At 51.0% G+C, this 26560-nt stretch overlaps 10 protein-coding genes across 10 annotated transcripts; 5 read left to right on the top strand and 5 right to left on the bottom strand.

Annotated features, from left to right (window-relative positions):
- Positions 1-461: 461 nt before the first annotated feature.
- Positions 462-2234, bottom strand: EDD37DRAFT_562994 (MC family mitochondrial carrier protein; the record flags this gene model as incomplete). Its single annotated transcript, XM_062813946.1, has 4 exons — positions 462-981; positions 1034-1539; positions 1591-1771; positions 1819-2234. The coding sequence occupies 4 exons, from the start codon at positions 2232-2234 to the stop codon at positions 462-464; spliced, it is 1623 nt and encodes a 540-aa protein (XP_062670572.1).
- Positions 2235-2621: 387 nt separating this feature from the next.
- On the top strand, positions 2622-4178 carry EDD37DRAFT_355117 (cyclin H). The gene has a single exon (XM_062811818.1). It carries the CDS (start codon positions 3010-3012, stop codon positions 4060-4062), a length of 1053 nt encoding a protein of 350 aa, XP_062670573.1. The 5' UTR covers positions 2622-3009; the 3' UTR covers positions 4063-4178.
- On the bottom strand, positions 4133-7856 carry EDD37DRAFT_649031 (armadillo-type protein; the record flags this gene model as incomplete). The annotated part of the gene is made up of 4 exons (XM_062818096.1): positions 4133-4285; positions 4338-4845; positions 4893-7639; positions 7689-7856. 4 exons carry the CDS (start codon positions 7854-7856, stop codon positions 4133-4135), a joined length of 3576 nt encoding a protein of 1191 aa, XP_062670574.1.
- Positions 7857-8212: 356 nt separating this feature from the next.
- On the top strand, positions 8213-9969 carry EDD37DRAFT_355431 (uncharacterized protein). The gene has a single exon (XM_062811821.1). It carries the CDS (start codon positions 8359-8361, stop codon positions 9823-9825), a length of 1467 nt encoding a protein of 488 aa, XP_062670575.1. The 5' UTR covers positions 8213-8358; the 3' UTR covers positions 9826-9969.
- Positions 9970-10083: 114 nt separating this feature from the next.
- On the bottom strand, positions 10084-13737 carry EDD37DRAFT_355327 (DNA polymerase delta subunit 1). Its single transcript, XM_062811820.1, has 2 exons — positions 13284-13737; positions 10084-13232 (listed from the first exon to the last, which is right to left on the bottom strand). Exons 1-2 carry the CDS (start codon positions 13683-13685, stop codon positions 10311-10313), a joined length of 3324 nt encoding a protein of 1107 aa, XP_062670576.1. The 5' UTR covers positions 13686-13737; the 3' UTR covers positions 10084-10310.
- A 363-nt stretch (positions 13738-14100) lies between these two features.
- On the top strand, positions 14101-14925 carry EDD37DRAFT_563738 (immunoglobulin E-set; the record flags this gene model as incomplete). Its single annotated transcript, XM_062813973.1, has 3 exons — positions 14101-14182; positions 14369-14481; positions 14536-14925. The coding sequence occupies 3 exons, from the start codon at positions 14101-14103 to the stop codon at positions 14923-14925; spliced, it is 585 nt and encodes a 194-aa protein (XP_062670577.1).
- A 101-nt stretch (positions 14926-15026) lies between these two features.
- EDD37DRAFT_355580 (serine/threonine-protein phosphatase) lies at positions 15027-16559 on the bottom strand. Its single transcript, XM_062811822.1, has 3 exons — positions 16200-16559; positions 15911-16144; positions 15027-15853 (listed from the first exon to the last, which is right to left on the bottom strand). The coding sequence occupies exons 1-3, from the start codon at positions 16213-16215 to the stop codon at positions 15129-15131; spliced, it is 975 nt and encodes a 324-aa protein (XP_062670578.1). The 5' UTR covers positions 16216-16559; the 3' UTR covers positions 15027-15128.
- A 492-nt stretch (positions 16560-17051) lies between these two features.
- EDD37DRAFT_679856 (uncharacterized protein) lies at positions 17052-18724 on the top strand (the record flags this gene model as incomplete). Its single annotated transcript, XM_062819697.1, has 2 exons — positions 17052-17299; positions 17347-18724. The coding sequence occupies exons 1-2, from the start codon at positions 17112-17114 to the stop codon at positions 18722-18724; spliced, it is 1566 nt and encodes a 521-aa protein (XP_062670579.1). The 5' UTR covers positions 17052-17111.
- Positions 18725-19238: 514 nt separating this feature from the next.
- Positions 19239-20216, top strand: EDD37DRAFT_562765 (oxidoreductase; the record flags this gene model as incomplete). The annotated part of the gene is made up of 3 exons (XM_062813932.1): positions 19239-19868; positions 19939-20103; positions 20184-20216. 3 exons carry the CDS (start codon positions 19239-19241, stop codon positions 20214-20216), a joined length of 828 nt encoding a protein of 275 aa, XP_062670580.1.
- Positions 20217-20595: 379 nt separating this feature from the next.
- EDD37DRAFT_355749 (ras guanine nucleotide exchange factor domain-containing protein) lies at positions 20596-24796 on the bottom strand. Its single transcript, XM_062811823.1, has 2 exons — positions 21551-24796; positions 20596-21503 (listed from the first exon to the last, which is right to left on the bottom strand). The coding sequence occupies exons 1-2, from the start codon at positions 24563-24565 to the stop codon at positions 20988-20990; spliced, it is 3531 nt and encodes a 1176-aa protein (XP_062670581.1). The 5' UTR covers positions 24566-24796; the 3' UTR covers positions 20596-20987.
- Between the last annotated feature and the right edge of the window lie 1764 nt (positions 24797-26560).

Genomic DNA, 26560 nt, shown 5'->3' on the forward strand with positions numbered 1-26560 from the left:
TCGCCAAACCAGTTCAATGGCAAATTGTGCGCAAGCGAAGATGATCCCTCAAAGAACCGACTGTCAACCGGGGGATCTCGAGGGGCCGCTCGATCCACCAAAAACTTGTTCGCCTGGGTGTCCAATGCCGACGAGCTGATTAATCCATTTGATGGCCAATAACCAATAATGAATGACACTGAGGGTGGAAAGGTTCTTTTAGATCAACAGCTGGCCGCCCATCTTATTGGCTCTGTTCTCTTATCTGCGATAAGTGACGGCCGCGGGAGTCAGGCACTGATTAACGGCAATAATGCTAGCGGTCGGCGTCAGGGATACAATAATACTGGGCATGCAAACAATGTCATTCAAGCTGGATACCTCCAGCACGCTATCAAGTTCTTCTCATGCAATATATGTCAGGCACATTCGCGGCCCAACACAGCCCGGTATCATCAATGCTTTGGATGCTCTCCGTGCACTCAACGTAGTCCCATGAGCGCCTTACTGTTCTCATAAACGATGTAACTGATGCTCACAGCTGGGGCGACCTTCAACAGATTCGGTGTCACACCCTTGAATAATCCTTTGATGCCCTCTCCTTGCACCGTCTTGATGGTCACATCCACAATGCCCTTGTATGTCGGTGGATGTAGTACCGTACCCTGGGCCTGAAGTCGGGTTCGAAGCAGGTTGATGGGGTATACCATTGTGGCACTAATCGCACCAGATGTCGCACCAATGATTCCCGTGGTCATGTTGCTCATTTCAACGTCGTCTTCGTGGCATCGTGCCTGCTTCGCTTTTCGAGCCAGGACATAGTTTTTGCAGTTTTCGAAAATGAAAAGGTCGATGGCGCTGTAGGGGAACATTCCAGCAAGACCCATACCCAGACCTCGGTAGTATGGCAACAGTTTTCCCTGGGTCCACATCTTCTTCGCTGTCTGCATGATCAAGGCATTTCCGTGTAGACCACCGGAGACAGTCTCGCACTGCATTCGGCTGGAGGAGTCATGGTCAGTTGCCGCCACAGAGATCTGGCTGGAGCCCTTACAATTTCAACGTGTCAAGTGGATAAACCAAGCACTGAGACACTACACCTCCAATACCACCAGCCAGAAATTGAGAAGTAGGGTGTAGATGTTTTGGGTCTGAGTCGTCGATTTTGGCGAAGAACCTTTTCGCAGCCTCATATGCGCCGAATTTGACAGCCGACTCTGGCATGACTTTGACGACGTTGAGGCCATTTCCGGCGAACAGACTGCGCAGACCACCAGCAGCCCATAGGTCCTTGCATGCGTCGACTAGAGGTCGGCCAAAGTTCCTGAGCACTTGAAAAGGTCTCCCATCCTTGACCGCTTTGACTGTAGCTTCTTTCGGGCTTGTCTGCGCAATTAGGTAGACCTTCAACCGATCTAACGGTGCAGTAGCCGTTCGCGAGACAATGCCTGCTAATCCACCGGCTATGAAATAGCCTGGTGGAGGGAGAAAATCTGTCAGCATTGTCAATAACGTTAGAGATGTACTGAAATGAATTGTGCCAATTGCCAGGTTGAGGCACTACATGGCAGGTGGATACAAAGTAACGGCATTGTAACACAAAGATCAAACGCATTGTGCAATGGCCGCCTTTTCATCGGAGTATGAATGGGAAGGATGCATCATACCGAACCCTTGGAGAGTGTCGTTGATATGGACATCTCCTTCCTGGTTGACGTTTGTTGTCGCGGAGTAATAGGATAACATTGCGCGTAGACTGGACTGACTTGCTGGAAGGAAGAGGAGAAAGTCCCTGGACAGCGTTAGATTTCTCAATGCAACGGCTGCACCATATCGCACCTCCATTCGTCAAAGCTGATCTCGCCGTCGTGATTGGTGTCCACCTCATCAAAGAATTGATCCAATTTTGAGGTACTGATGGTCAAGCCGGCTCTGCGGAATGCCAAACGTAGTTCATCCTTGTCCAAACCACCACTGTTGTCTCTGTCTATACTGTCAAACAACTGCCACAATTCATGTTCAGCATGCTCAACAAAGACTCTGAACTCATTGAACTGTATCCTTCCATCACCGGAGGTATCCACTGCTTTGAGGACATCGTGGAGGAGATCGTCGGCATTTTTGAGGGGGTGATCGATGGTGCGAAGGCCTTTCTTGAGCGCAGGTAGGTCAAGCTGACCCTCGCTACGGGTGTCAAGAGTCTTCCATAACTTTCGAATCCGCTGTTCGCGGTCTTCGTGTGACTCTCCGTTCATGCTCCGCCTTATGGTTGGAGAGCAGAGCCTATCTGTGAGGGAGCATGGCTATTGTGAGTTCTGGGTCGAGCCAGACTTTACGAGTGGTCGCGTGAAACCTCACCCTCGTCGAGGTCGGAATGGAGTAGGGAGCAATGAAGGGTGCGAACGGTGTTCACAGCACTGAATCTCCGTCCTGAGGCAGGTTGGTGGTTGAGATGGATGAAATTCAGAGACTGACGGTTTGACGGATGTGGAGCTGTGCAGTTGCAGGTGTGATTGTGAGCTTTTGGCACCAATGCTGAGTGAGGCATGAGCATGCCTGTGACACCCTCTGTGGGGTTAACCTGGAAAACACGTTCAGCGCCAGAAACGCTTCCCGGCATGACCACCAATGGCTGCAAGTCCTAAACAAAGATTTCCTTAAGCCTGGCTTTTTACCGCCGTACCGAACAGTAAAAGCGGCGATCAGCCAAGCCGAATCTTCAACATACAAGTACCATCGTGAACTCCTCGTGGCTCGTGTGGTAACACATATCTTCTTGCCACGGCTGATACTCGTCAGCAAGAATTCGCACTCGTGGGTGACTATGATCTTCGGCTTTGATCATGCAATATGAGCTGGCGGCTGGCGCGCGAGTGTGGTGACGAGAGCGAGGACATGCATGGCATGAACCACGAGGCTCTCGCGACTTCCTAACTCAAGGACAATCACTTCACAAATCTCACCCTTCGAAGGTGTCCCTAGTCAGCATCCCCCCCCGGGAGTACCAAGACACAGTGTGAATTTCCCAAGATGGCCGCCAACTACTGGACCTCCTCCCAACGCAAATACTGGACCTTCACCCCCTCCAAACTATCCGACATCCGCGACGACCTACAAAAACAACACCCGAAAGTCTACGAACAACACCCATACCCCGACCGTCGACACTTGATGATCTTTCTTCGCGACCGTCTCCTCCAACTCGCCAAACGTCTACAATTTCGCCAACAATGCATAGCAACAGCTCTAGTCTACCTCCACCGGTACTTCGTCACCGTGCCCATGCAGAACGTCAACCTTTACTTGCTTACAGCAACAGCATTCTACCTCGCCAGCAAAACCGAAGAATCCCCTCACCACATCAGGCTTGTGGCAGCGGAAGCACGCCAGTCCTGGCCCGAGTTCATGCCCGGCGACGTCGCAAGGCTAGGCGAGATGGAGTTCTGTCTCATCTCAGAAATGCGCAGCCAGCTTATTGTCTGGCATCCGTACCGCTCTCTAATCAGCCTGAAAGAAAACCAGGACCTCAAGCTCTCTAACGACGAGCTGGGTCTGGCATGGTCGATCATCAACGACAGTTACATGACGGACTTACCGCTGACGTGTGCTCCGCATACCATCGCAGTGATTGCGATGTTCATGGCCGTTGTCTTCCTACCCACCGCAAAGGCAGCCGGCACACTACGACCATTAGGGCACGACACAATTTCGAATCCTGACAATGGCCCCTTTTCGTCACTCGTCGGGCGTCAGAACATCTCCGGATCGTTCAGCAGCGTGCTCGGCAATCTACAAATGTCCAACCACGCAGCGGCGGCTCAAAACAATGCAAACACTAATGGTAAAGCTCCGGCCCAACCCCAGCAGCCATTCGATAAGGAGAAAGCGATTGCAGCGGCCAAAGAATCCGAAAAGATGCAGAACATGATCAAATTCCTGGTAGAATCGGGCATCGACCTCGAACGCATGATCGAAGCTACCCAGGAAATGATCGGGCTGTACGACGCTTGGGAGAACTACAGCGAAAAGTCGGTCAAAGACACCATTGCTCGCTGTCTGAAGTCGCGAGGATTAGATGCCTGAATAATCATACAACTTTACGGGCTGATTCCAGCAGTGTATCTTGCAAGACATGGCATACCCATGCAATCCATTACTTGACTGTGGCATTTCCCGCAACCCCAAGTTGCCTCCTCAATTCGAGAACAACAGGCTTGGTCTTGACGATGGGCTCGTCCCAGTCGCAGGAAGCCAGTGTCTGGATTGGACTGTCAAGGTACAGTACGTCGGCTGCCGTGTTTCGGACCTATGGCCCATCATGTCAGTCTGCCAGTCTGATAATAAGGAGAAAATGTTACCTTCGGCCATCGATGAAGCAACTGGCGCGTCAGCTTGTCAAGTGCCCTTGTTCGATACTTCTCAATCATCAATAGTCTCGAGTAGCAGTTCAAAGAAGCTTCTACTCTTGAGAGACTTGACGATGGGCCATGCACCTTTTGCATGATTGCCCAAATGTCCCGTGCATCATTGAGCTCTGCATAGAACAGGTCCTGGTCGAGCATGAAGCACAAAAACTCGAGCAGAGGAACAAGATGTCGGTCGTCTTGTAAGGCACTTGCGTCGAGCTTATCCAGAATGGTCCGGGATATTGCATTACCCAGGTCGCCAGCACCTGTGACTTTGTCGAGATGTTGCATGTACGCCACAAACGCGCTGCTAGCCGCACGGCATATGTCCTCTGTGCCGGCTGTGGCTGATGAGACAAGGCCCAGAAACAGATCCTCCCGGAACGCCTTGTTTGGCAGCAGTTCCAGCAGCTGTCGAAAGTAGGAAATGGAGGATACGTCGGCAAGGTGTTGGAAAGTGCTATAGTGGTGTTAGTCGAATTCCAGCATGATGTGATGTATGCTTACCTTCTCAACGTTGGAAAGTCTGGAGTTGCTTTCCAATACCCTTCCAGGCATTTCCAAGCTCGAAAACGCACATTGTTCAGCTTCTCGGCAGCGAGCTTGACGACCAGCGGCATCACGTTTTGCAAGACTTCGCCCGAGAAAGCACCTTTGTGGCTGCGAAACGTGTCCACCGCGTCGATGCTGGAAAGCCGAAGAGTCGAGCCAATATCTCCTCTCTGGTCATTGGTATAATCGGTCAGTCCCCGACGAAGAACCTCGGATATTGCCATGGCATCGGTTTCGGAAGCGACGTCGTGATTGAGGAGCGTGAAACCAAGGGCATCCATGCCGTCGACTCTCGTCTCGATGCTATAGTTACCTTCAATAATTCTGATGATGTACGACAGGACAGCTTGCTGGAGGTCATGATGAGATTTCGTCTGGGCCAGATAAGCGTGAACAAGGCTTAGAGTCCTAATCCGACCTTTGCTTGTAAAAGCTGCAGGAGATTGTGATTTGCTGTCGAGCCACTTTTCGATCAAGTCCACACGAGCAGGATTCGGGAGCAGCTTGAATAGCTCTAGGTACGCTTCGGCGCCCGCTTGGACGACTATGTCTTTCCCACTGGCCGCGGTACACTGATTCAACACGTCCTGGGCCAACGGTGTCCAGTCCTGCTCCTGCAGAGATTGAGGGTCGGCCTTGATAACTGCAAGACACCGGCACATCTGGCCGATCAGAGAAGAGATCGCTTCCATGACAAGCTCAACATCCGCTGTCACCCTACCGTCCAGTTTGCCAGTCAACTTCTCGAGCTTGAATAGATTTCTTCCTTCTTTCAGTAGCCATTTCCCAGTCTCAGCAAGGTCGGATCGTCTCAGAGATTGCAGGACCGAAGTCAGGTTAAGGAGTAAGCCATGCCTAGCTCCCGCCGTGCTCCCCATATTGGTGAATTTCAAATCGAACAGCTGCCGAAGAATCATCTGGACTAGACGTGAAAGCTCGGCAAGGGTCAAGGACGCCGTAAGGGTGCTAACGGCCGTCGCACCCCAACGACGCTGACTGACGTCTATGGCTCTAGCACCACGCCAGTCAAGGAGAGCTCGCAGTAGAGGTCTGTGGTATTTGCGGTCAAGCGCTGCTGCTTGTGGGGCAACTTCTGTCATGGCCCGAGACAACCGGGCAACAGCATGATAGTCGACGATCTGGACAACGGATATGCCATGGAGGATGGTATCCGGATGTCGCCCAATGAGTTCCTGAAGAGCAGCTGAGGATCCTCTCCGGATATTCCCGGATGGATCAGAGCAGGCAGGGATGGTCAACTTGATTGCTAGCAGTTGCAGGACGCTTTGGCAATCCGCATATTCGTCCAAGGCTGCTTCGGCGAACCCAGATACTGCTACCAGACTGAGTTCGTGGGTGCTGTACTTTCGTGCCAACGCCCATACTCCAAAGCAAGCCGCATCACGGACGCCGACTCCAACTGAAGTCCCCACATTTGATCTCTGCTCGAACTCTAGGCCGAGGATTAGAGCTTGGATTATGTCTGAAAGATTGTCAGGTGGCGGAGATCGTCGGAAGAGGAGGTGACCGAGAGTCAACATCAAGCCATGCCACTTCAATGGATCAACAGCACTGACGTCCCTTCTCGCACTTGTTATCTCGGATTTGGTCCTGTCTGTAAGTGGTATGAGTTTGTGAGTCTCAGGATCCTCCAGTAACACATTCTCTTGAAGAGACTCTAGTATTGCTTCGACGACTGCGGTGGCCATGGCAGGATCGAGCTTGAGAGTGACTAGACTCAGTGCCTTGGCTGCGGCCATCCTAACAGGCGTGTCCTTGTCACTTAGATTGTCCAGAAAGTACTGAATGCTCTCTTCCAACATCGAGGTCACAGTTTCGTCAGAGACTAGACCTTTGCTCCCATGCGGCGACACGACATGTGTGAGTATAGCTTTCAGGATCTTCAAGATCCATTTTCTTGCAGGGGCCGAATCCCGAATCGCAACATGCAGCTTTTGCTGACTAGTGATCAATTTGAGCATGCTTTGGAAAAGCTTTTCAAGGTATGGAGCAGCTTCACTATCAGAGCTAGTATTCGCAATCCCGTATAAAAGCGACAAGCAGCCCAGGGCCTTGTAAGGGCTTATTGAAACAAGTTCATCGTCGTAGAGCAGCTTCTGAGTAGCGTGGTCGACAAGTCTTTGAACCAGATTGTGAGACCGCATATCGATGCGAAGGCTCAAGCGTACTAACAAGACGCTTGCTGCTTCACGTTCTTTTCCAGGACTTTCAAGTTGGGTCAAAGCCACAGATACAATATTGGAGGCACTGTCAGGGAGGTCACCCAGACTAGCTGGCGTTTTTGAGTCGTCGAAGCCACTAGCGATGGACATGTTCGCCAGCTCGAAGGGCGCAAGCATCAGGTGAGACAACCACAACATCATTAGATAGCGTTCTTCCCAAGTCATGCCCAGCGACGTGGTGGACCATGCTTTGAAGGTCGATAACATTGGAGCCAAGTACTTGGGCTCATTGTTCAGCAATCGGACGATGACCTTGTAGCCCCTGACCTTGCAAAAGGCGTACAGCAGACGACATATCGCACGTGGCAATGGCGAAATGCTGCTGTATCCTTGCTTCCTCGATGGGCAATAATGATCGCTCTCGTTTACGAGATAATGGAGAAAGGCATTAGCTAAAGGCTGCACAAACCCTGCAAGATGAGGATCCAAGAGCTGGGGCCATTCTTGGAAACGATCGAGCTGCTGGCGTGTTAGTGATTTAATGACCGTCTGCGTCGCCGACACTTACAAGTATTGCCAACTCGGAGCATTTGTGGTCTATCACGAAAAGACGAGGCTTTCGAGGCGACTTTTTGACATTGTACACCAGCGATGGCAGCTTGTGCTGCAATTCAAGCAATAGGGTGCCTGATGCTTTGTAAAGTTTCGCATCGAGATCGTGCTCTGAGGCGTCCATGAACAATCGACGACATAGTTCGAAGGACAATCGGATGAAGGCAGAACAGGAGGTCGATATTGATGCATTTGAGTGGTCATGTGACAGCGTGCCGAAGCTAGCTTCAAAGAGGGAAGGCGCGTACTCAAAAACAAGCTTAAATGTTGGTCGGCGTGTTTCAGCCACTGCGCGTTCTTTGTGGACAGAAACCTGAAACGCAGCCGCAGTCATCGAGCGTCATAGTTCCTTTCATCACTCGGTGACTCTTTACTCATGAACAAAGGCCGCCATATTCAACAACGCTCACTAGGCCATTGTGGCCAGTCTGAAAATAGCCTCAACATGTTTGTTATGAACGGGCCTAGGTCTCGCCCAATTGCAGATCGACTCGCTAGAACTGGGCACCCTCGTACGCCTGCCTCGACCAAAAGCAGCACTCACCGTCTGCCTTACCAAAAAGTCACTTGAACAATTCACAAATCACATCCACCTCACTGACATACACAATTATTTCTGCTCGACCATGGCCAGATCGATGTTCGCCTTCCCTCTTCGCCTCTTTTCGAAGGTGATCTCTCCCACAAAGCCGCCGACCTTGACTCCATCATCAACAGCGGCGCAGAAGCGGGATCCTGCGGTCGCCGGCCGAAAACGAAGGACGCCAGACGGTGAGTTCGATGACGACGAGCACCGTCCCAGAAAGCGCCTTAGAAGCAAGAGTTCGTCGACATCGCCAGTCCATGATGCAGAGGATGATGAGAGCGCAGTCTTCAGCCTCGGGACCACGGAGGTGGATTTAGACAGAGCCTTGATGCCTCCTCCTGCCACGCCGCACCGAGAACAGAGAGACTTATCTCGAAGTCCTTTGCGGCCCTCGATAAATCCTTCATATCAGATTCACAACCACGATGACGATGCGATATCCTTCACATCCACTGCCATGGCAAAGAAAAGAGCCGACGACATGAATGAAGAACTTATGGAAGAAAGGAGACGATACGTCGCTGCCATCCAACTCCCACGGAATTCTGGAATCTGGTCACAGACTGAGCGTGACCTGTTCTTCCACCTTGCCTACCGCGGCTTCGAACCACTGCTTCCTCAGAACTGGATGCTGGATTTTGGAACGCTCCCTATCAGTGTGTTTGTGCACGACGACGTCTCAGATCCGCCTCTTGTCCAAAATGTGGTAGACAACCAATTTCGAGCGGCTCGTGCGCTTCGTCAATTGTTCGAAGCCGGACATGATGTTCGAGACAGAGTCTATGTCAGTCCTGGGTCTTATCGAGAAAAAATACTAGGGAAAACAGTGAAGAGATACTTGAAATGGGCCTTGACCGATGTGGGCTTCCGACCGAACTCAAACCCTGCTGATTTTCCTGTTCACGTCGTTGTCACCAAACGCAGAGGTCAAAATACGCTACAGACTCTCGAGCATGTGGCCGGAAAACTCCAGCGACTGGCTGACAGGCATCAACGAGCTCGACACATACGGCCGAGCATTGAAGTCCAGACCACAGCTGAGATTGATGCTGACGAGACGCGGGTTATCGAAGATGACGATGCGCTACCTACACTGATCGGTCTGGTCATCATCTCGTCAGTCATCGCAGTCGTCACCCTGAGCCCATTCTCTCAGCCAGTGGTTCATTCATCACCGCGCATTCGCCAAACAGCCTCCCCACCAACATCCGACCCCGGAACTCAATCCACACATAAAGGCGATTGCAGTGCTGATAGTCTGCGTATCATTGCAGAGTTTGATTTCAGCCAGAAGGACCAGGACGTCTGGAATGCGCTGGGTGTGGCAATTGTAGCCATGCAAATCCGGAAGGAGGCCCTCAGAGCGAGGGCCGGCCTGCCATACGACGGTGTCGACACGCTGGGTGCTGACAAAATGTCCCTAGCAGGATCGAAGCTCGACGAAGATTTCGATGACACATTTGGTATGTCTTCGACAATCCACGTGGAAGATGATCCAGACCTGTGAGATTCTGGAATTGGAAGCGGACTAGTGAACATGAGAGAGATTACGCGGAAAATTGTATATTCTACTCAAAACTTGGAAGAGGGATTACACACAAAGGGTCAGAACTGGAAACAGTGACAGTCTTGTTGTGCAGTGGAAGAAATTGAGAAGCCAGGCGTATGGAAGATCGGTCGGAAGGAATTGATTTCCTTTGTTGAACTTGATAATGAATTCGAGATACCCCATACAGTTAATGCAGCGCCGTGTCGAGGATGCTCCTTCACACACCAAAATCGTTAAAAGTGTGAATGATCTCCATCTTGTCCCATTCCGTGCCGCTTGGTCGCTTATCAAGCTCAAGCTTGAATCAAATGAGCCCAATACCAGAGGTACAGAATCAAACTCCTGTGAGACCACTGCGCCGGTGCCAAATCATGCCATGCAGTGTAGACCATGCAAAGACAACGTCGAATGTTCCTCTTGATCACCACTCACCGTGGCGATGTTCACCAAATAGCCCCAGCATCATGATCAAACCTCGCGACCTCCCGTCCCGCCTCCTCGACCTCCTTCCTCGCCTTCATCCGCATATAGAAGATAGGACAATCCTTCGAAGAGCACAACACCTCAGAGTGCATACTCCCCTGACACCGCTGGCACTGTGTCCACAATCTACTAAACCTCACCTCCATCTCGCCCACTTTCTTAACATGCTTGGTATACAATTCACCAATTCGCGGCCGACAATTCTCGCACACGGCGCCCTGGGCCTCCTCCTTACTCACAAGAGGCTTCTTGCAGCCCATGCACGTCTGCGTCTTTTTCGCGAATTTCATCAACCCGCCCAATGTCGGGGCCGCCACTGAAATACTCCGCGTATGATCGCCCGCCAGCAACGAGTTCGCGCGTTTCTCGCCTAAGATAGGCTCGAAGATACGACCGAGTGGGTTTGCGAGCTGGTTGTCCAAGTAGTACTTCGTGTCGATGGGGACGTTGTTCTCCAACACGTAAATCGGATCCTCGGATTTCTCGTAGTTCTTGCTCCCGCCAGCGCCTTTGACAATGACATACGCGACACGGTCACCCAGCGCGGGTGCAGAACCAGCATCTCGCTTCTTCATGCGCTCGGCGAGCTCGACATGCGCTTGTTTGGCCGTGTAGTCGCTCTTGCTCAGAGCTTTCGTGATGACCAGCATGCTCAGATCGACTTTGTTCTGCAGCAAGTTGGAAATGGTGTCCTTGACGTACTCTTGAGCGCCATCCAAGTCGCGGTCGATCAGGATCTTCTTGAGGACGGTTTCAATGACGATTTGAACCAGACGACAGTTGTCACGACGTACAGTCTCGATACCTTTGCTGTCCATCTTGTCGTGCTTGTCTGGATTGGTCCAGTACAACCCTGCATATCTTTTCTTGTTGATGAGCAAATAGGGGAAGTAAATCTTCTCGAATTCCAGTTTGATGGGCTTGATGAATTTGTTGGAGACAAAGTCGGCGGCTTCCTGTCCAAGTTCCATCGTCTTCTTCAGGTCTTTCTCGCCGAACTTCACCATCACTGAATCCGTATCTCCATAGATGACCTGCGCGTCATGCGAGTAGCCGTTGGCAATGGTGTACTTCTGCTCGACCTCCGCCTTTGTCTTCTCAATCATTTGCCGGCCATAAGCCGTTGTACTGGAGGCAATTGCCAGACAAGGCAGCTTGCCCACTGTTGCACCAGTGATACCATAGACTGAATTCGCTGATACTTTCAAGGCCAGTTGACGACCATTGAGAACTGCTTTCTTGAAAGGGTCTGTCTCGACTGCAAGCTCTTTTTTTGCCCGCTTACGCGCACCCAGCAATTCTTCCAGAATCTGAGTCAGCAGTCCTTTTCGGACCTTGGATGTACAGAAAAGATCACCATTGGGTGTCAGAATGTAGTCTTCATCCTTCTTCAGATTCATCTTCTCGATGATATTTTTGTTCAGAAGCGTGGTGTAACACAGATTGTGAGCCTGTATGATCGATGGATACAGAGATGCGAAATCAAGCGTGGCGACGGGGACATCGTAGTAGCCGCGAATGGGTTCAATGACCGTGGCGCCCTCATATTGTTCGTCTGAACTCTCATTCCTTAGATTGGGAATGACCAACTGTTGCTCCAGAGCTTTTCGGAAAAGCTGGCTAATGAACTTTACTTGTTGCCCACGAGCAAGAAGGTAGTTGAACGGCACACCTGTGACTCTGGCCATCTCCGTGTAATTGACCAGACACATCAACTTGTCCATGAGTCGTTGGGGTAAGTAAGCATCTTTCAAACAATAGACTGCCAACCGTCGTCTTGAGTCCGGAGTGCCATTGAATAGTTCGGTGATCATTGTATGATGCACGTCCTCCTTCTGTTCTCCAAGGAAATGGGCGCACACAGAGTTGAGGGTGTAACTTCGTAGCTGGTGATCCCTCTGGACCAGCTGTAATAGATCCAACTGGATTCGACCATTCGTATTCGTCGCTTTTGTGTCTCGATTGCCCATCTGCTTGCTGGAAAAGTTGGTGTCTTTGGCCTGAGAGATGACACTCTTAAGTCGTGACCAGTATGGAAACTTTGGTAGCTTCAAGTGCTTTGCTCTATCTAGGAGATAGGGGAAGTCGAAGTTCGCAATGTTGTAGCCGATAATGACATCCGGGTCGACCTTCTCGAGGAAATCTCTCCAAGCCAGCAGCATTTTTGATTCTGAGTCGTGTTCGTAAATTTGTGTATTCACGATCAAACTGCAAGTATCCAGCACGAAGACATTTCGTATGAACGGTTTCGACTCGCCATATTTGGTGACCACGTTGGCAATCTGGATGACAGGATCCTGGTTGGCTTCGGGGAAGACTCCTTTTCGACCAGCACACTCAATATCAAACGACAATATCCGCAGCGGAGCCATTTTGGCCCATTCACCATCTTGGCCGTGTGCGATAAGATCTCGATAATGACAATATGCTTCGATCTGGCAATTCGACTGTCGGTCATGTTGCGGCATGACATGGAATTTTTGAGGAGGAACCTCTACCCAGGACATTCCGGCCACTCCTGTGTCGATCATAAAGCGCAGCACGTATTGAATATTGTCAAACGTCAGAATTTTGCTCTCCACGCCTTTCCACATTCCTTTGTAGTTTGCATGTCCGTCTTCTATAGCAGATCGCAGTCGGTTGATATACTTCGGATCATTCACCGTGATCTTGAGGTATGGACTCTTTTGATTTCCTTGGAAGCCGTAGAGGTTCTCACGAAGCACCATCTGAACGGAGTGAATGACAGGCTGATGCTGTGCCAGGTGTGTCTCCAGGTATGCCTTGTAGCCTTCGACATCTTGTCGCTGGAAGTTGACAGGGGCTGCCACATAAAGGTAGTGGAGGAAGTCAGTAACATGGAGCAGGATTGAGTGTCCAGTCTAGATCATGGTTAGCAAGGAGAAGACTGAGGGCATGACAGTTGCTCATACCTCAGAGACACCAAACAGCTTGAGGGTGACTTTGCCCCCGTGTAGTGTTCCTTCTTCAATCTCGATCTGCTGAAATTGAAGGGGGTCTCTCTGGGCATCAAAGTCGTCCAAGTTGGGTCTGTCCCATTGTTGGTCTTTTTCAGAATTGTTCTCTCTCAAGCCTGTAATGTCCTGGGTCATCTTCTCCAAGACTTCTGTCTCGAAGTGACTCTTGGGCTGGCTCGAGCCCATCTTTGATCTGACGCCATTTGGGCCAGTCTGAGAGGAGTGGAAAGATACATTCGGGCCATTGCCGTTGAGCTTCCGCTTCTTCGCGGACGGCGGTGATTTTAGGACGTTGTGAGTATTCGTAGCATCTGTAAGGATCCTTTTCTTCGGCTTCTCTATCACACGTCCAGGCATCGTGAAAGACTGTGAGCGGACAAAGTATTGAAGTATGGAGGCGCAGATGATTACAAAAAAGATGCGGGACATGAATGAGACGCGAAACTGGTCGCGTCAAAGCATATGCCATCGCGTCACAATTTGTCCCCAAACGGTCAATCTACTCGCCGCTTTGATCTACCACTTCACAGCTTCGCACCGCAACTCGCCTCATATTTCCCGCCGCTTTAACCTCCACTAGCGTCTCAGCGCTGAGTAGATCAAGTGTTTCACCATGGTCCCTCGCGACGAACGCCGTTCACGTTTGGACAAGTACGAGGACGAACTCTTTCAAGATCTCGATCGTCACTTCAATCTCCTTACGCTTGAGGAAGAGTACACAGACGAACTTCTTGAACCTCTACTGGGCGATAATTCTTCGACATCATCAGACATGGCGGACGAGGCTTCGGCAGAGAGAACCCCTGGTTTCAAGGTGGGAGAGAAGAAGACACTTGACGAATATCAGAAACTCGGTAAGTCACTATGAAAAGAATATCTACATCAAGCAATACATCTACATTCAAGGGAAGGACTGTAATGTACAGAAAGCAGCGATGTTTTCAAGATCACTTCGGCTTCAATATTCTACAGCAAAAGCACCCCAGTCACTAGCTAATGGAGCGTTATTTGAATTTATGACTGACCTCAATCACATTTAGATCAGGAGGATGAAGCCTTGAACCGTTGGAAGGCGTCTCTCGGCCTTGCCACGGGCGAATCAATCTCAGACCCAAATGACTCTCGCATGTGTATCATCAAGTCCCTCGCCTTGGTAAGTCATTCGTGTTCGAGAAAGTGCAACATCAGCCATTGACAAATTCCTCAGGAAGTCGTCGGCCGATCGGACATCACTATCGACCTCTCCCAACCCGGCGCACTTGAGACTTTGAAGGCAAAACCATTCACCATCAAGGAGGGATGCCAATACCAAATGAAAGCTGTATTCGTCGTCCAACACCAAGTTCTGTCTGGCCTGAAATACGTCCAAGTCACCAAGCGCAAGGGCATCCGCGTGAGCAAAGACCAGGAGATGATCGGCAGCTACCCTCCAAGTACCAAGGACAAGCCTGTGTACGAGAAGAAGTTCTCCATCGAAGAAGCACCATCCGGCATGTTGGCTCGTGGCCATTACGAGGCGATTTCTCGTTTCGTGGATGACGACGACCATACCCACCTTGAGTTCACCTGGTCTTTCGACATTACTAAGGACTGGTAGTGATGTCCATCTTTGAGATGATGATGAGACTGGCGATTCGAAGATGGTCACAATGGCCATGGTGGGCTCTGGATAAACAATGGAGACGCCACAAATACTGTGGTGAAGGCGTCCAAAGCTTGGACCTTGTTTAGCGACATTACTGGCAGTTGTACCTGCGATGGAACTGCGAGCTGGCACGAATGATGAGACAATCCCGTTGGTCATAGGAAATACTCAATATGAGAACCCTGACTATCTTTTGCCTGGTTTTGCTGTTGTTGCTGTTGCTGTTCGTTTCGGTGCACATCGTTCTCCGGAGCCGCCTCAAAAATGTTGAAGTACCGATCCCCAGCATCGCTAACCTCAAGAACGCTGGCCAGGTTTCCGCAGCGGTAGCAGTAATTTGGTGCACTCCAAACTGTGCTGAGTCGATCATCGTACAGAATCTGATAGCCTTCCTGACATAGCTGATGAGCCCGCAGGATATGCGACATGCTGTTGACCTGCAAGAACTTTTTGACCACATCCCCTCCAAATGTATAGCCTGCGCCCCTTGGTGACAGAGAGAACTCATCCCGTTCCGGATCTGGATCTGACCATACCAAATCCGCCATAGGTCCCTCGTGTGGTATTTCCCGATATCTGTCGATGATCTTGATCTGATCAATCGAATGAATAGACGGCGACAAGCCGCCATGAACACAGAAAATCTGGTCATTGATGACCACGCTCAATGTGAGAAAATCGAACATATCCGTAAAATAATGCCAAACATTGGCGTTGCCGTATTTTCGTGCACACTCGGTATAGAAGCCATATGACTGTGTGACGCCTCGTGATTCATGATTGCCTCGAATGAGATGAACGCGCTGGGGGTATCGTAACTTTAAACAAACAAGTAGTGAAATTGTTTCCACGCTGAAAAGTCCACGGTCGACATAATCGCCTAAGACGTGTTAGATATAGCTGTCGCTGTCGCCGTCGCGATGATTCTGGCACATACCAAGGAAAAGATAATTTGTGTCCGGACAAAAGCCACCAATTTTGAAGATCTCCAGCATGTCAAAGAACTGGCCGTGAATATCGCCGACCACAGTCACTGGTGCGGATATGTGAACGACATTGCTCTCCTTCATGAGCATCTCCTTGGCTTTGGCGCATATTGCCTCGATTAGAGATTCCGCAAGTAGGTTTTTCTTGTACAGCTGCGCGATGCACTCGTCAAGGTCGATACTCGCTATGCATAGGTCAGTCGCCGCAACGAGGACATCCGTGAGGATCGAGGAGCGTACTAGGTAAACCGGGCATCGCGAAAGAGTGTGTGATCTCGCCACACCAGCTGTCACAGGATGCAGGCCGACGCCGTGCTTAGGGGAGGTTCCTGGGTAGGGGGAGAGATCGACTCTGTACTCTCATGATGTTGACCTTATCACCTTCACAAAGAGTGAGGCACAAACAAAGTAATGCGCATGTCTCGGCATTCAGTGACGCCTTGAAGAAGATGATGTACAAGACGCTGAAATTCAGTTTCTGGGCTCGTGCTCTTTCGGCGCAGGAACGTGGAGAATGACGACTACCGCCAACGGCTGCTCCCAAAAGCGGCATCGGACCGGTCAACGTCCTCCCGTCGTTCATTTTTGCTAACTCCTCCCTCAAATGTCTCGTAGACACCTTCCAACTCTACCCTTGAGTACTGGGATAAAATTTTTCCACTCAGGTGAAGCTCTATATCTGCTAGATGAAGCCATCTTATTCTACAGCTTGACATGTCCTGCGAGTCCCACGGATGTTCGTTGTCGGTGGTGGCGGCGCTGGACTCAACCTGTCCTGCAAGTTGCCGTTAGGTTCGGTTGGAGACATGCATCCCTACATCTTCAACAAAGAAACAGCTCAGACCGTTCTGCTGGGATGGTATAGGTGTTGGGTGAGGCGGAAGTCGATGTTGCCTTTCAATTGTTCAAGTGCGGTCATAGTGACTGCGACCGAGTTCGCAATCATATCCTTCTCAGCGATTGTTTTTGCCATTCACTGCTGTACACAAACCTGCTTGATATGTTTCCCAGCTCTTTTTGGCTCTCCAAAGTACACCGCTGCAATCAGTGAACGTTTGCTGTCGCAATTGAGATCCCTCGTCAAAGGATACATCCTTGAACCCGTCTGCCAAGCTACCCTACTTCCAGAGCGCGCCATCGTGAGAAGCCTCGATGTCCAGCTACCCTGGAGAAAGTGCGCATACTTGGTCGCATCAGCCCTCGTTCAGCTACCATAGGCCTGATATCTCACTTTACCCTCATCAGACCCACCCAAGTACCGGATTACAGCCCTTCCACAGTGCATATGGCAATGGCGGAATCCCCAATTGGCAAGGCAATGAACACGACATTCAAGTTGGGTAAGTAAGTGCAGCTGAAGTAACAAACGTGCATTGAACCATTACAGGGCAGCACTCGCAACACATTCAACAACCCTTCCATATCCTCGAGCCATTCATCGTGAGAGTTCTTGGGACAGATACCAGCATCCTCCGGCAGCGTTTCCTGTACATCCGTATGACAACGCAACGACCTCGAGCCCCGTGATGATGCCCCCAAAAACCTCTCAATATGGGCAACGAAGCCAATTCCAGGATTATGAGACCCACAACCACACTGCAAGCACGGATGGTTCGTGGCACTACCATGCTGGTGGACCACAAGGTGTCTTTGCCTCACATGGCTCATCTGATACCCCCGCAGCACCCTTGTCCACGTTACCACCGAGCGCGACGGGACCGCTGGTGGACGGTCGTCATCAATCACCATACTACTCCGACGGCATGGACAGGCACCCAGTAAGAGACTTCGACCAGATTCACAAAACCTCAGCTTACTCTTTCCATAATGCCCATCAGACTCGGCAGGAGGTCGACTGTGGGGATGGCGACGACGATCTCCAAGCACTCGACTTCTGTGACCCGCCACCAGGCTCCGTTATGCAACGAAGAATCCAGGCAATGACTGCAAACATCGATGAAGATGACACGCTACAGTCCAATCAGCTCATCGTGGTCTCCCAGTTCTTTCGTAACGGGAAGGAAGAAGTTTATCTGGCAAATATCAAGAACAAGACAGACGGAGAGATACTCAAGGAAGATCCCATGTTTGCAGATATTCCCCAAGATGGAGAGGTAACCACCTTCGAAGAATTGGACATACGCAAGCAGACACTGCTATCGAGCATGGCATTCGACACTGTCGACAATTATCTACAAAGCTCTACCGACGCCGAAGTTGACCATCCTGGGCGAAATGCAGATCACAGAGCCTTGTCCGTGGAGCAAGAGCATCGTCTTGCCGCACTTGGAGTTACAGGTCCCCCAAAGCCAGTCCAGGCTTACGATCCTAGCACGACGGAAGCGCCTAGTCCGCCTCTGTACGACTTGCGACCGGTCAATGACACCTATCGAGAACAGATGCATCCGACAGAGCCTCAGCAGACAAAATTTGATTCCCAACGTGTGAACCCCTCCAACAACGACAGTAGAAAGCAGAACAACAACAATCAAGGCTCCAAGAACAAGAAAAACAAGGACAAGAAAAAGCGCCAGAACCAGCAACACAAGCAGCAAGGACGTACCCAGGCTCGATATCGAGGTCGTTCTCCTAGCACGTTGAGCAGCCAACACTATGATCCTAGGCACGATCATGCCGGGCCACCATCGTCAGGACACTCTCAGCAGAGGAGTAATGAGCAGGGCCGAAAGCGAGCATACGAGGAACCACGACAGTATGTGCGCAGTGGTGACGGTGGGACACCTGGGAAGCGGCGCAAGAATTGAAGACGCGATCATGATCGCCGGTACGCCGGCGTTGCCTCTCGACGGTTACGAGTGGTCGATTAAGCTGGACATTTGCGACGATGCTACACAAAGGGACTGTTGTGAGAGGAAATACTTGTATGCAAGTCGGCTTTCCTCCGTCTTCTCATCCTGTTCCTGAGTCGCATTCTCACCAATAGGAGCGTGACCGTACATCGCCGCTATCGGCCAGTCTCCGACTTCTCCAATGTATGGATCCCCTCGTTGTTGGATCATTTCGTGACAATCCGTCGACAGCATGCACTTACGCCATAGCCATAGCTGAAATTTCTGTTATCTTACACTGCCACACCCTCGTTACATGCCTACCCTCTTCTCGACGAGTACATCTGCCTTCAGCCTCGCCGGCAAAATATTCACAGCTACGCGAACAGCTTCACGACTATCTTCCCGACTATCTTCTCCGCACCAGCTTCGAGCAGCAGCAGCAACTCCTGCAAGCCTTCTACCCAAACACCTACAGACCCTACGCAGGATGTCGTCCATCAGTGCCATGTCCAAACGCCTAGAAGGCAAGACGGTCCTCGTGACCGGCGCCTCGAGCGGCATCGGACGAAGCGTCGCCCAAGAATTCGCACGCACGAGCCCGAAAGATCTCAAGATCATCCTGACGGCGCGCCGTATCGATACCCTGAAAGAAGTTGCTGAGGAGATAAAGAAGGAAGTCGGAGATGGTGTCAAAGTGCTTCCGGTCAAGCTCGACATTTCCAAGCCTGACGAAATCGCCAATTTGATCCCCAACCTGCCCCAAGAGTTTCAAGACATCGACATCCTCGTCAACAACGCGGGGCTGGTCAAGGGCGTGGACAAAGCACCGGAGATCAAGGCAGAAGATATAGACGTTATGTTCGCCACGAATGTGACTGGCCTGATACACATGACACAGGCGGTGCTGCAGATTTTCAAAAAGAAGAATGGCGGCAAGGACGGAGGAGCCGGCGATGTCATTATGATTGGCAGTATCGCCGGGCGCGAGGGGTATCCTGGTGGCAGTATCTACTGCGCCACCAAGAGTGCTGTCAGGACGTTCACGGACGCGCTGCGAAAGGAATTGATTGCTTCGCGGATTAGGATCATTGAGGTTGACCCCGGTCAGGTTGAGACGGTTAGTAAAGCCCTGGGTTTCTGCCCATCCGAGAGGATAGATCTTGCTGACAAAGTGTGATATGGACCAGGAGTTCTCAGTTGTCCGGTTCTACGGCGACAAGTCGAAGGCTGATGCCGTGTATAAAGGCGTTGAACCGCTGACCCCGGACGACATCGCCGAGATTGTGGTGTTCGCAGCTGGACGAAGAGAGAACGTCGTATTGGCGGATTCGTTGATCTTCCCGAACCACCAGGTCAGTATTGCTGCCCGTTTGATTTGTTGTTGATTCTTGAGAAGTCGGAGACTAACGGTGTCAATCATGTTGGACTCTAGGCCGCTGCTACAGTTATGCATAGAAAGTCATGACTCTCCGACGATGCGATATACCCTTCAAAGGAACGGGGTCTTACTCGCGCATCATTGTAAAAATACTGCATAGTATAGACAATGTTCGACAAAGAGATTTACAAGGATGTGTAAGGATGACGCGAGCTCGTGAGCTTTTGATGCACCCCATGCCCTGCTACTTGCCGTGTGTCGCGATGATCGAACATTGTGCGAAGATTTTGAATTTGTTTGAAGCCTTATGAAGGCTCCTGACATATCATATACATGACTTCACCATTTACGGTCAGCTGTAGCAAAGACTCCTTTGGACCGTTCACTAAGTCATTCATGTCAAATCTGGCGAACACTCACCAATTGAACAATCCCACAGAGGGTAAGGCGTCAATTTCTACCATGGAAAGGACGTATTATCATGACAACAGCAGCAAGATTGCCACTGAGTATAAGTATATTTCGCAAGGTTTTCCCAGAATCCATATCTGCTCCTGTCCTGTTTCCTATCCCATCCCATTGACGCCATGGCCATCATCCTCCCGTCTAGCGAATACTATTGCGCCTTTCCTTTAGCACCGAAAAGCGCCGAAACGGGAAAGCTGCAATCCAGCGCCGGTACCCAAGCATGAAGAACTTCCCGTAGCCACCAGATGCACCCACACACCGGAGGCATGCTCAATGTACGTTTGCTTACGCCTGCCGCGTCGCCGTCTTGCAGAAATGGAAGTGCCGTCGCGATCTTGCCGAGAAGCCCAGCCTGTCTGGTATCGGAGCTTTGGGCTCAGATGTGGCGCCTCACAAGAAGCCCGACTCAGAAAGCAATCTCGCAATCTTCTCTTCCTCCCGCTCTCTTGGCTCAACCTTCAGACTCTGCCCATACATCTCCTGCACATCGCCACAATTCCGCATATGATCGGCAATCCACTCCTGCAACTCCGGCACCGGATGAAGAGAGTACGGCACGTTCTGATACTGCTGAATATCCCTAATCACCTCCGCCGTCTTGGTGCGTTTAGTGAAATTAATCAGATCCGTGTTCTTGACCAAACTTGGAATGCCGTCCTCAATGAACGTCAGATCGGTCAGGTACGTGCCTAGGAAGGGTATGCAAGGCGGAGTCGCGGCGGTCAGGGCCTCCCGGTAATTAGAGAAGTTCTTGGACGAGGAGATCAGGTTGCGCATCGACTCGAGCATTGCTGTTGTCTTGGGGTTGACGGACTGCCAGGTTCGGCTTAAGCGCAGGATGGGGGCTGTGCCCATGGCTGATATTATTGCCGTTACCGCTGAGAAGTTGTTCAAAAATCGGCATTTCTGTAAGGCGTTAGTGGCTGTCTTGAGGAGGATAACGGAATACTCACATCGGCAATAGTAATGAAGTGCTTCGTGACAATTACTCGCTTTTTGACTTCCGCCTGCGACAGGATCATCTCGGCCGTCCAGTTTGTTAACTGGTTGGCATGCAAGATCAAGGCTTGCAGGTTTTGCCCCGTCTCGTCTTTGCCTGCTTCACTCTTCCGCGTCCATGTTTTGGCCAAACATTCGACGGCTTTGATCTTGCCGTAGAGCTTGGATTCCATTATCGTCAGCTGTCGAGCGAATTCCAGGGGGTCGATGTCAAGGAATTTCAGCTTCTTCATGTTCTTCGGTAAAATTGGCGCGGGCGCCGAGTTTGTGAGTGTGAGAACGAGCTTCTTAGAAGCTGTTTCGCCTCCCTTTAAGCGCTGGTCGACGACTTTGATAAGAGCTGGCGCCGATGGGATGTTGGTGTTTGTCTGTGCGCTCTTTGCGAATGCCATGACGCGCTCGAGGATCTCTTTGCTGGCTCCATCATCGTTCTCCATCCAGTACAACTCAAGCCAGGTTTTCAGAATGTTCATCACTCTGAACCGGGCGGGTTTTTGTTTATGCTCCTCCCATATTGAGTATTCGTCTCGATTCAGGCCCGCAGGTGGCTGTAGATTGAAACGTTTGACCAAATGCTCGAAAAGTTCGGACGCTGACGTAAAAGATCTGTAAGTGAGCAAGAAGGTGAGGGTAAAGTTGGGATCAGCCCGATCGTGGCGAGTGAGCTGTTCGACGAGTCCCGTGAGAGTGCCGCTCTTCACAACCGGCGGTTCAGTTCTCGTATCGTACGTCACTTCGCTCAGGTGATCGAGTTCTAAATACCATGGTACCTCGTCCGATGACAAGTTCGGATCGAGGTTGGTTTTGAGTTGGGCCAAATCAGGCGGTATTTGTCCAAAGAATTGCCTTGCCTTGTCCTTCGCCAGAGGCCGACGGGACTGCTCCAGGGCAGCAGGATTTTGACCCAATGTATAGGATTTCGATTGTCCAATGTCCGCCAACGCAGGTCGAAGGTTTGCACCATGGTTCGCGTCCGCTCTCAGATAGGCGTTCTGATACGTTTCGCCACCATCTGTGAGCCTATGGTCTCTCTTGTTTGCCATGCTTGTTGCACTCATGGAGTAAGCCGGTAGTAAGAGCTGTAAAGCATTGCCGATACTCGAGAGCTGGGATTCCATCTGCTTGCATGCACCTCGTACATTGCTTAGGCGGATGTCGAGAGACTCGCCACGGATTTCTGCCCACTCATCGGGTAGAGGTGCTGTCACAGCCTGGCAATTGACCACCAATTCACCAATGGTGTCATATGCCTTCTGCTTTTGCGTACCAAAGTCTACCAAGGATGGTTTTTGTAGGACGCTTCCTAGCGAAGAAAGGTCAATAGACTCAATGAGTGATATCCACTGTCGAAACTGATCGATGACGACAGCTGCGGCCTGGCATACGGCATCCCCAATGGTGGACTGCCTGGTATGCGTTACAATTTTATCATTCATCTTGAGAGACTCCTCCAAACGGCGTAAAGCAGCCGACAAGTTCTGCCTGCAATCTTCCGTTCGACGTAAGAGATTGTTATCAAGTGGTGCTGATGGACGCGGTCCAATCTCGTCACTTGAATCCATGAACGATGTTCCCTCCAGATTCTTCGGTCCGTCAATGTTGTTGTCCCGCCAATTGCCTCCTACTTTGCTTCCCATGATGAAACCTGGAACGAGACGTGGGATCTCTTCACCTCTTTGCTGTCTTGCCACTTCCACATAGCCATACACCCCGTTCATCACGCCTTCGGCTTCCTGTAGGCATTTGGTAAGGGCGTCGGGACCTGGCCAATCCGCAGTGGCGATGTGGGAAGATAGGACAAGTTTTGAGAATTTGGACATCATCTCTCGGAAATGAGGATATAGGGCCTTATTAGTGGAAATAATAGAAGGATTGCCTGAGTGATTATCAGTGGTTCCCGATCCTGCAGCAAGTAACATGCGAAGGTGATCGGAGATGTCTTCTGCTTTGCGAACGTAGTGTGCTCGTGCGCGAGTACGAATGGCATGTCGGTATGCTTCAATTGCAGATCGCATATTCTCAACTAGGACACTCCAAGTCACGGGTGCGGTACTTGTGTCGTCCAGGAAGTTTCGTGGTGCAGGCGATTTAGGCACCTTTTGATACGGTGCCACACTGAATGAGGTCCCTGTCGTTCCTAGTGGAGGCAGCCCCATTGACATGCTGGCCTGCGATCCGTAAGGGTGGACTTGATTGCCGGCTTGCCTAGAAGCGCTTACATCGATTGAATCCATCGAGGTCGAAGTCGAGATACTACCAGAAGTCATGGAGCCCTTCTTGCGCAAAGACCGGAAATGACTTTCATTATCGGCCTCAGAGGCCGAGCCATCATAATCGTCCTCATTCTGCCCATACTCTCCCGCCATCATCTCAGGCGGCGGTCGCGTTTGTACCGGCACGCGGAAATTGTTGCGATCAAGAGGCCCAGTCTCATCCGAGCTTGTTGGAGTTTCCAAAGGCAATTCCATGGTGCTCACACCTGTTAACGTATTGAAATAAAACAATCGTCCATCAGGCGTCGCCTGAGGCACCCAGAATGCGGCCTCTTCTTGAGGTTGAACAGTGCCACCCTCTATTGGTAAGTCCGAATCTTCATCTTGTGTATGAGCATCAGAGTCCTCCTCCTCATCGTCGTACTCTTCCTCGGTCCCAGATCCAGTCTCACTGTCATCCTGCCCACCACCCACTTCACCCAGCTCGTCGGAATTCGATATTTCAACAGTGTAATTACTCGGGAACCAGCCTCGAACATTGTTGATCACACCATCCCACCAACCACTCTCAAGTTGAGTCAATACTTGGATGATTTCTCCTCGGCGAAAACTCAGGCTGGTATGATCGTCGGCATCATAATCGTATAACGCTCGAACGTACACTGGAGGAGGTGGCGGAGGCAAGTCTGTGCTTGCGACATAGCCGTTCATAGCAACCGCCTGGGCAGCACGACGGCGCGGCGAGAGGCCGCTCATGCCCGCACGCTGAGCGGTGGCAGCCCTGAGTGAGGCGGACTGAGCAGATCGGTCACGTTCTGTGTGATGGAAGGGAGTGGCTAACGTCGACCCGTAGTTGACTGACAGTTCTTGAAGCCTCGATTCTTGTGCTACTCAGGCGCGAAGTTGACGTCTACGAGGCTTTCACCGTTGCGAGACGAGTTGAAGGACCTGCTCTTGCCTTCCGAAGCGCAGTGCCGCGGGCAAGATGTGCATATTCGATTTGTGCCGTGATGGCCGGTATGAGAGACCTCTCGCTGTACTATTCGACGTCGGCCTGGGAGGTGATCATATGGGAGGACGGCTTTTGAGGCAGAAGGAAGTCTCTTTGTCAGTTGCAGTAACACGCAGGTGTCAGTGGGTTTTGGAGGTGGTGGTCTCCGTAATAGAAGGTGGAGTAAAAGATTGGGCGCCCGATTGGAGGTTTCAAAGAGGGAGGGATCAGGGACGTTCGCAGCACTCTTCGAAGGCTGCTTGAATTTGTGGTAAACCAGCACGACAAGGTCTTCTCGTCTGTGTCAAAGATTTTTGGCACGTCTTGGAGCAGAGATACACAATGAAGAAGCCAAAGGTGAGCACACAGAGATGTAATTTATCAAGTAGCCATGATGGAGGAGTGGTGTGGAGGAAGCAATAATGCCGAATGAAGGACGCTGACTGGGCGGCACGAGCGCGCTCAAGCCCATCTTTGCCCTCGTTCTTATCCCGCGCTTGAAGGCCACTAAACCTCTCTGTACCATACATAGTAAGCACCACGATAACTGCTTGTAGGAATGGTATACGAGTCCACGCGCAACTCCCGTGGCCATACCCGAGCTCGGATTCTCACCTTGTAGGCTGCAGGAGTGCTTGCTGATCCGTAAAGCCTACCAACCTACCTCGCCTGTCGTGGAGCGAATGACACTCATTGAAAGGCATCACGAATAACAACGGACACACTCAAAGTACGGAGCACAAGCCAGGCCTGCCGGTAACTGGTCAGATAATGTGCCCGAACAACCTGCCATTCTCGGTCAAAGTTGTATGTTCTATGCTTTGAATGGCTCTTCCTGTCCGACTGTCCGGAGCTTGACTGTCGCCTGGTTCCGTGTCTACACGCCACTGACCTCAAGTTGCCCCTCGCGTATACCTGACGAGCTAGAGAACACTTTACCAGCAATACAATCGCAGAAGGAGCGACGACCGAGAAGAACAACCAAGATACCCCGTCCCAGTTTTCCAACCCTTTGAAGACGTGCCAAGTTTGTTGTAATGCGCAGGCTGTGGTCATCCGCATGGTAACGGGACACAGGTAACACAACCACAGCCTACTTATTGACCTTTCAGAGTTCGGGACCAAGACCAAGAGACAGCTGTCTCCTTTGTAACATGACGGTGCCCTTCTTCCGAGCCAATACACTGAAGACTACTTACCTGAATTGCCGCTGCAATCATTATTGTTCAATGACGGCTGATACCAGTATTTTCGAGGTCTGTAAAAATGCTTGCCACTGCCTTCATCGTCCAGCGCTTGTTGGCAGCTTGATAGATGTACGAAGCGCGTCGCCGTAGCTGCCTGCGGTTCGTTGTCGCCTCAGCAGGGCATCCTCGTTCCACTCCCTTGAGAGCAAGATCACCACATTGCAGATGATAGCGACGACTGAAATACCTTCAAGAGAGACCTCGAGCCATATCAGAGTCCTGGCAGAGTCTCACGACCGGGGTCACCATGCTATCCTCGATAAAGATGAACCTTCTGCTGCACGACCGAGGAAGATAAGTGCCAAGAAGCACATATTGAAACAAGAAGTTCATACCCAACTTGATGGCAAGACTCTAACTGATTCTCTCTCCTTTTCCGAAGTGACTTACCATAGGACTGCACAGCAGCTCGTCATTACCCGCTTCAAGGAAGAATGATCGCATTCAACGTCATTCGCCATGTACTGAGAGAGGCCATAGTCTGGCAAGCATTCGGCACTTTCAAGGAAATGC

This window comes from Exophiala viscosa (genome assembly GCF_022695815.1).
Source record: "Exophiala viscosa unplaced genomic scaffold EDD37scaffold_4, whole genome shotgun sequence".
Taxonomy (NCBI): Eukaryota; Fungi; Ascomycota; class Eurotiomycetes; order Chaetothyriales; family Herpotrichiellaceae; genus Exophiala; species Exophiala viscosa.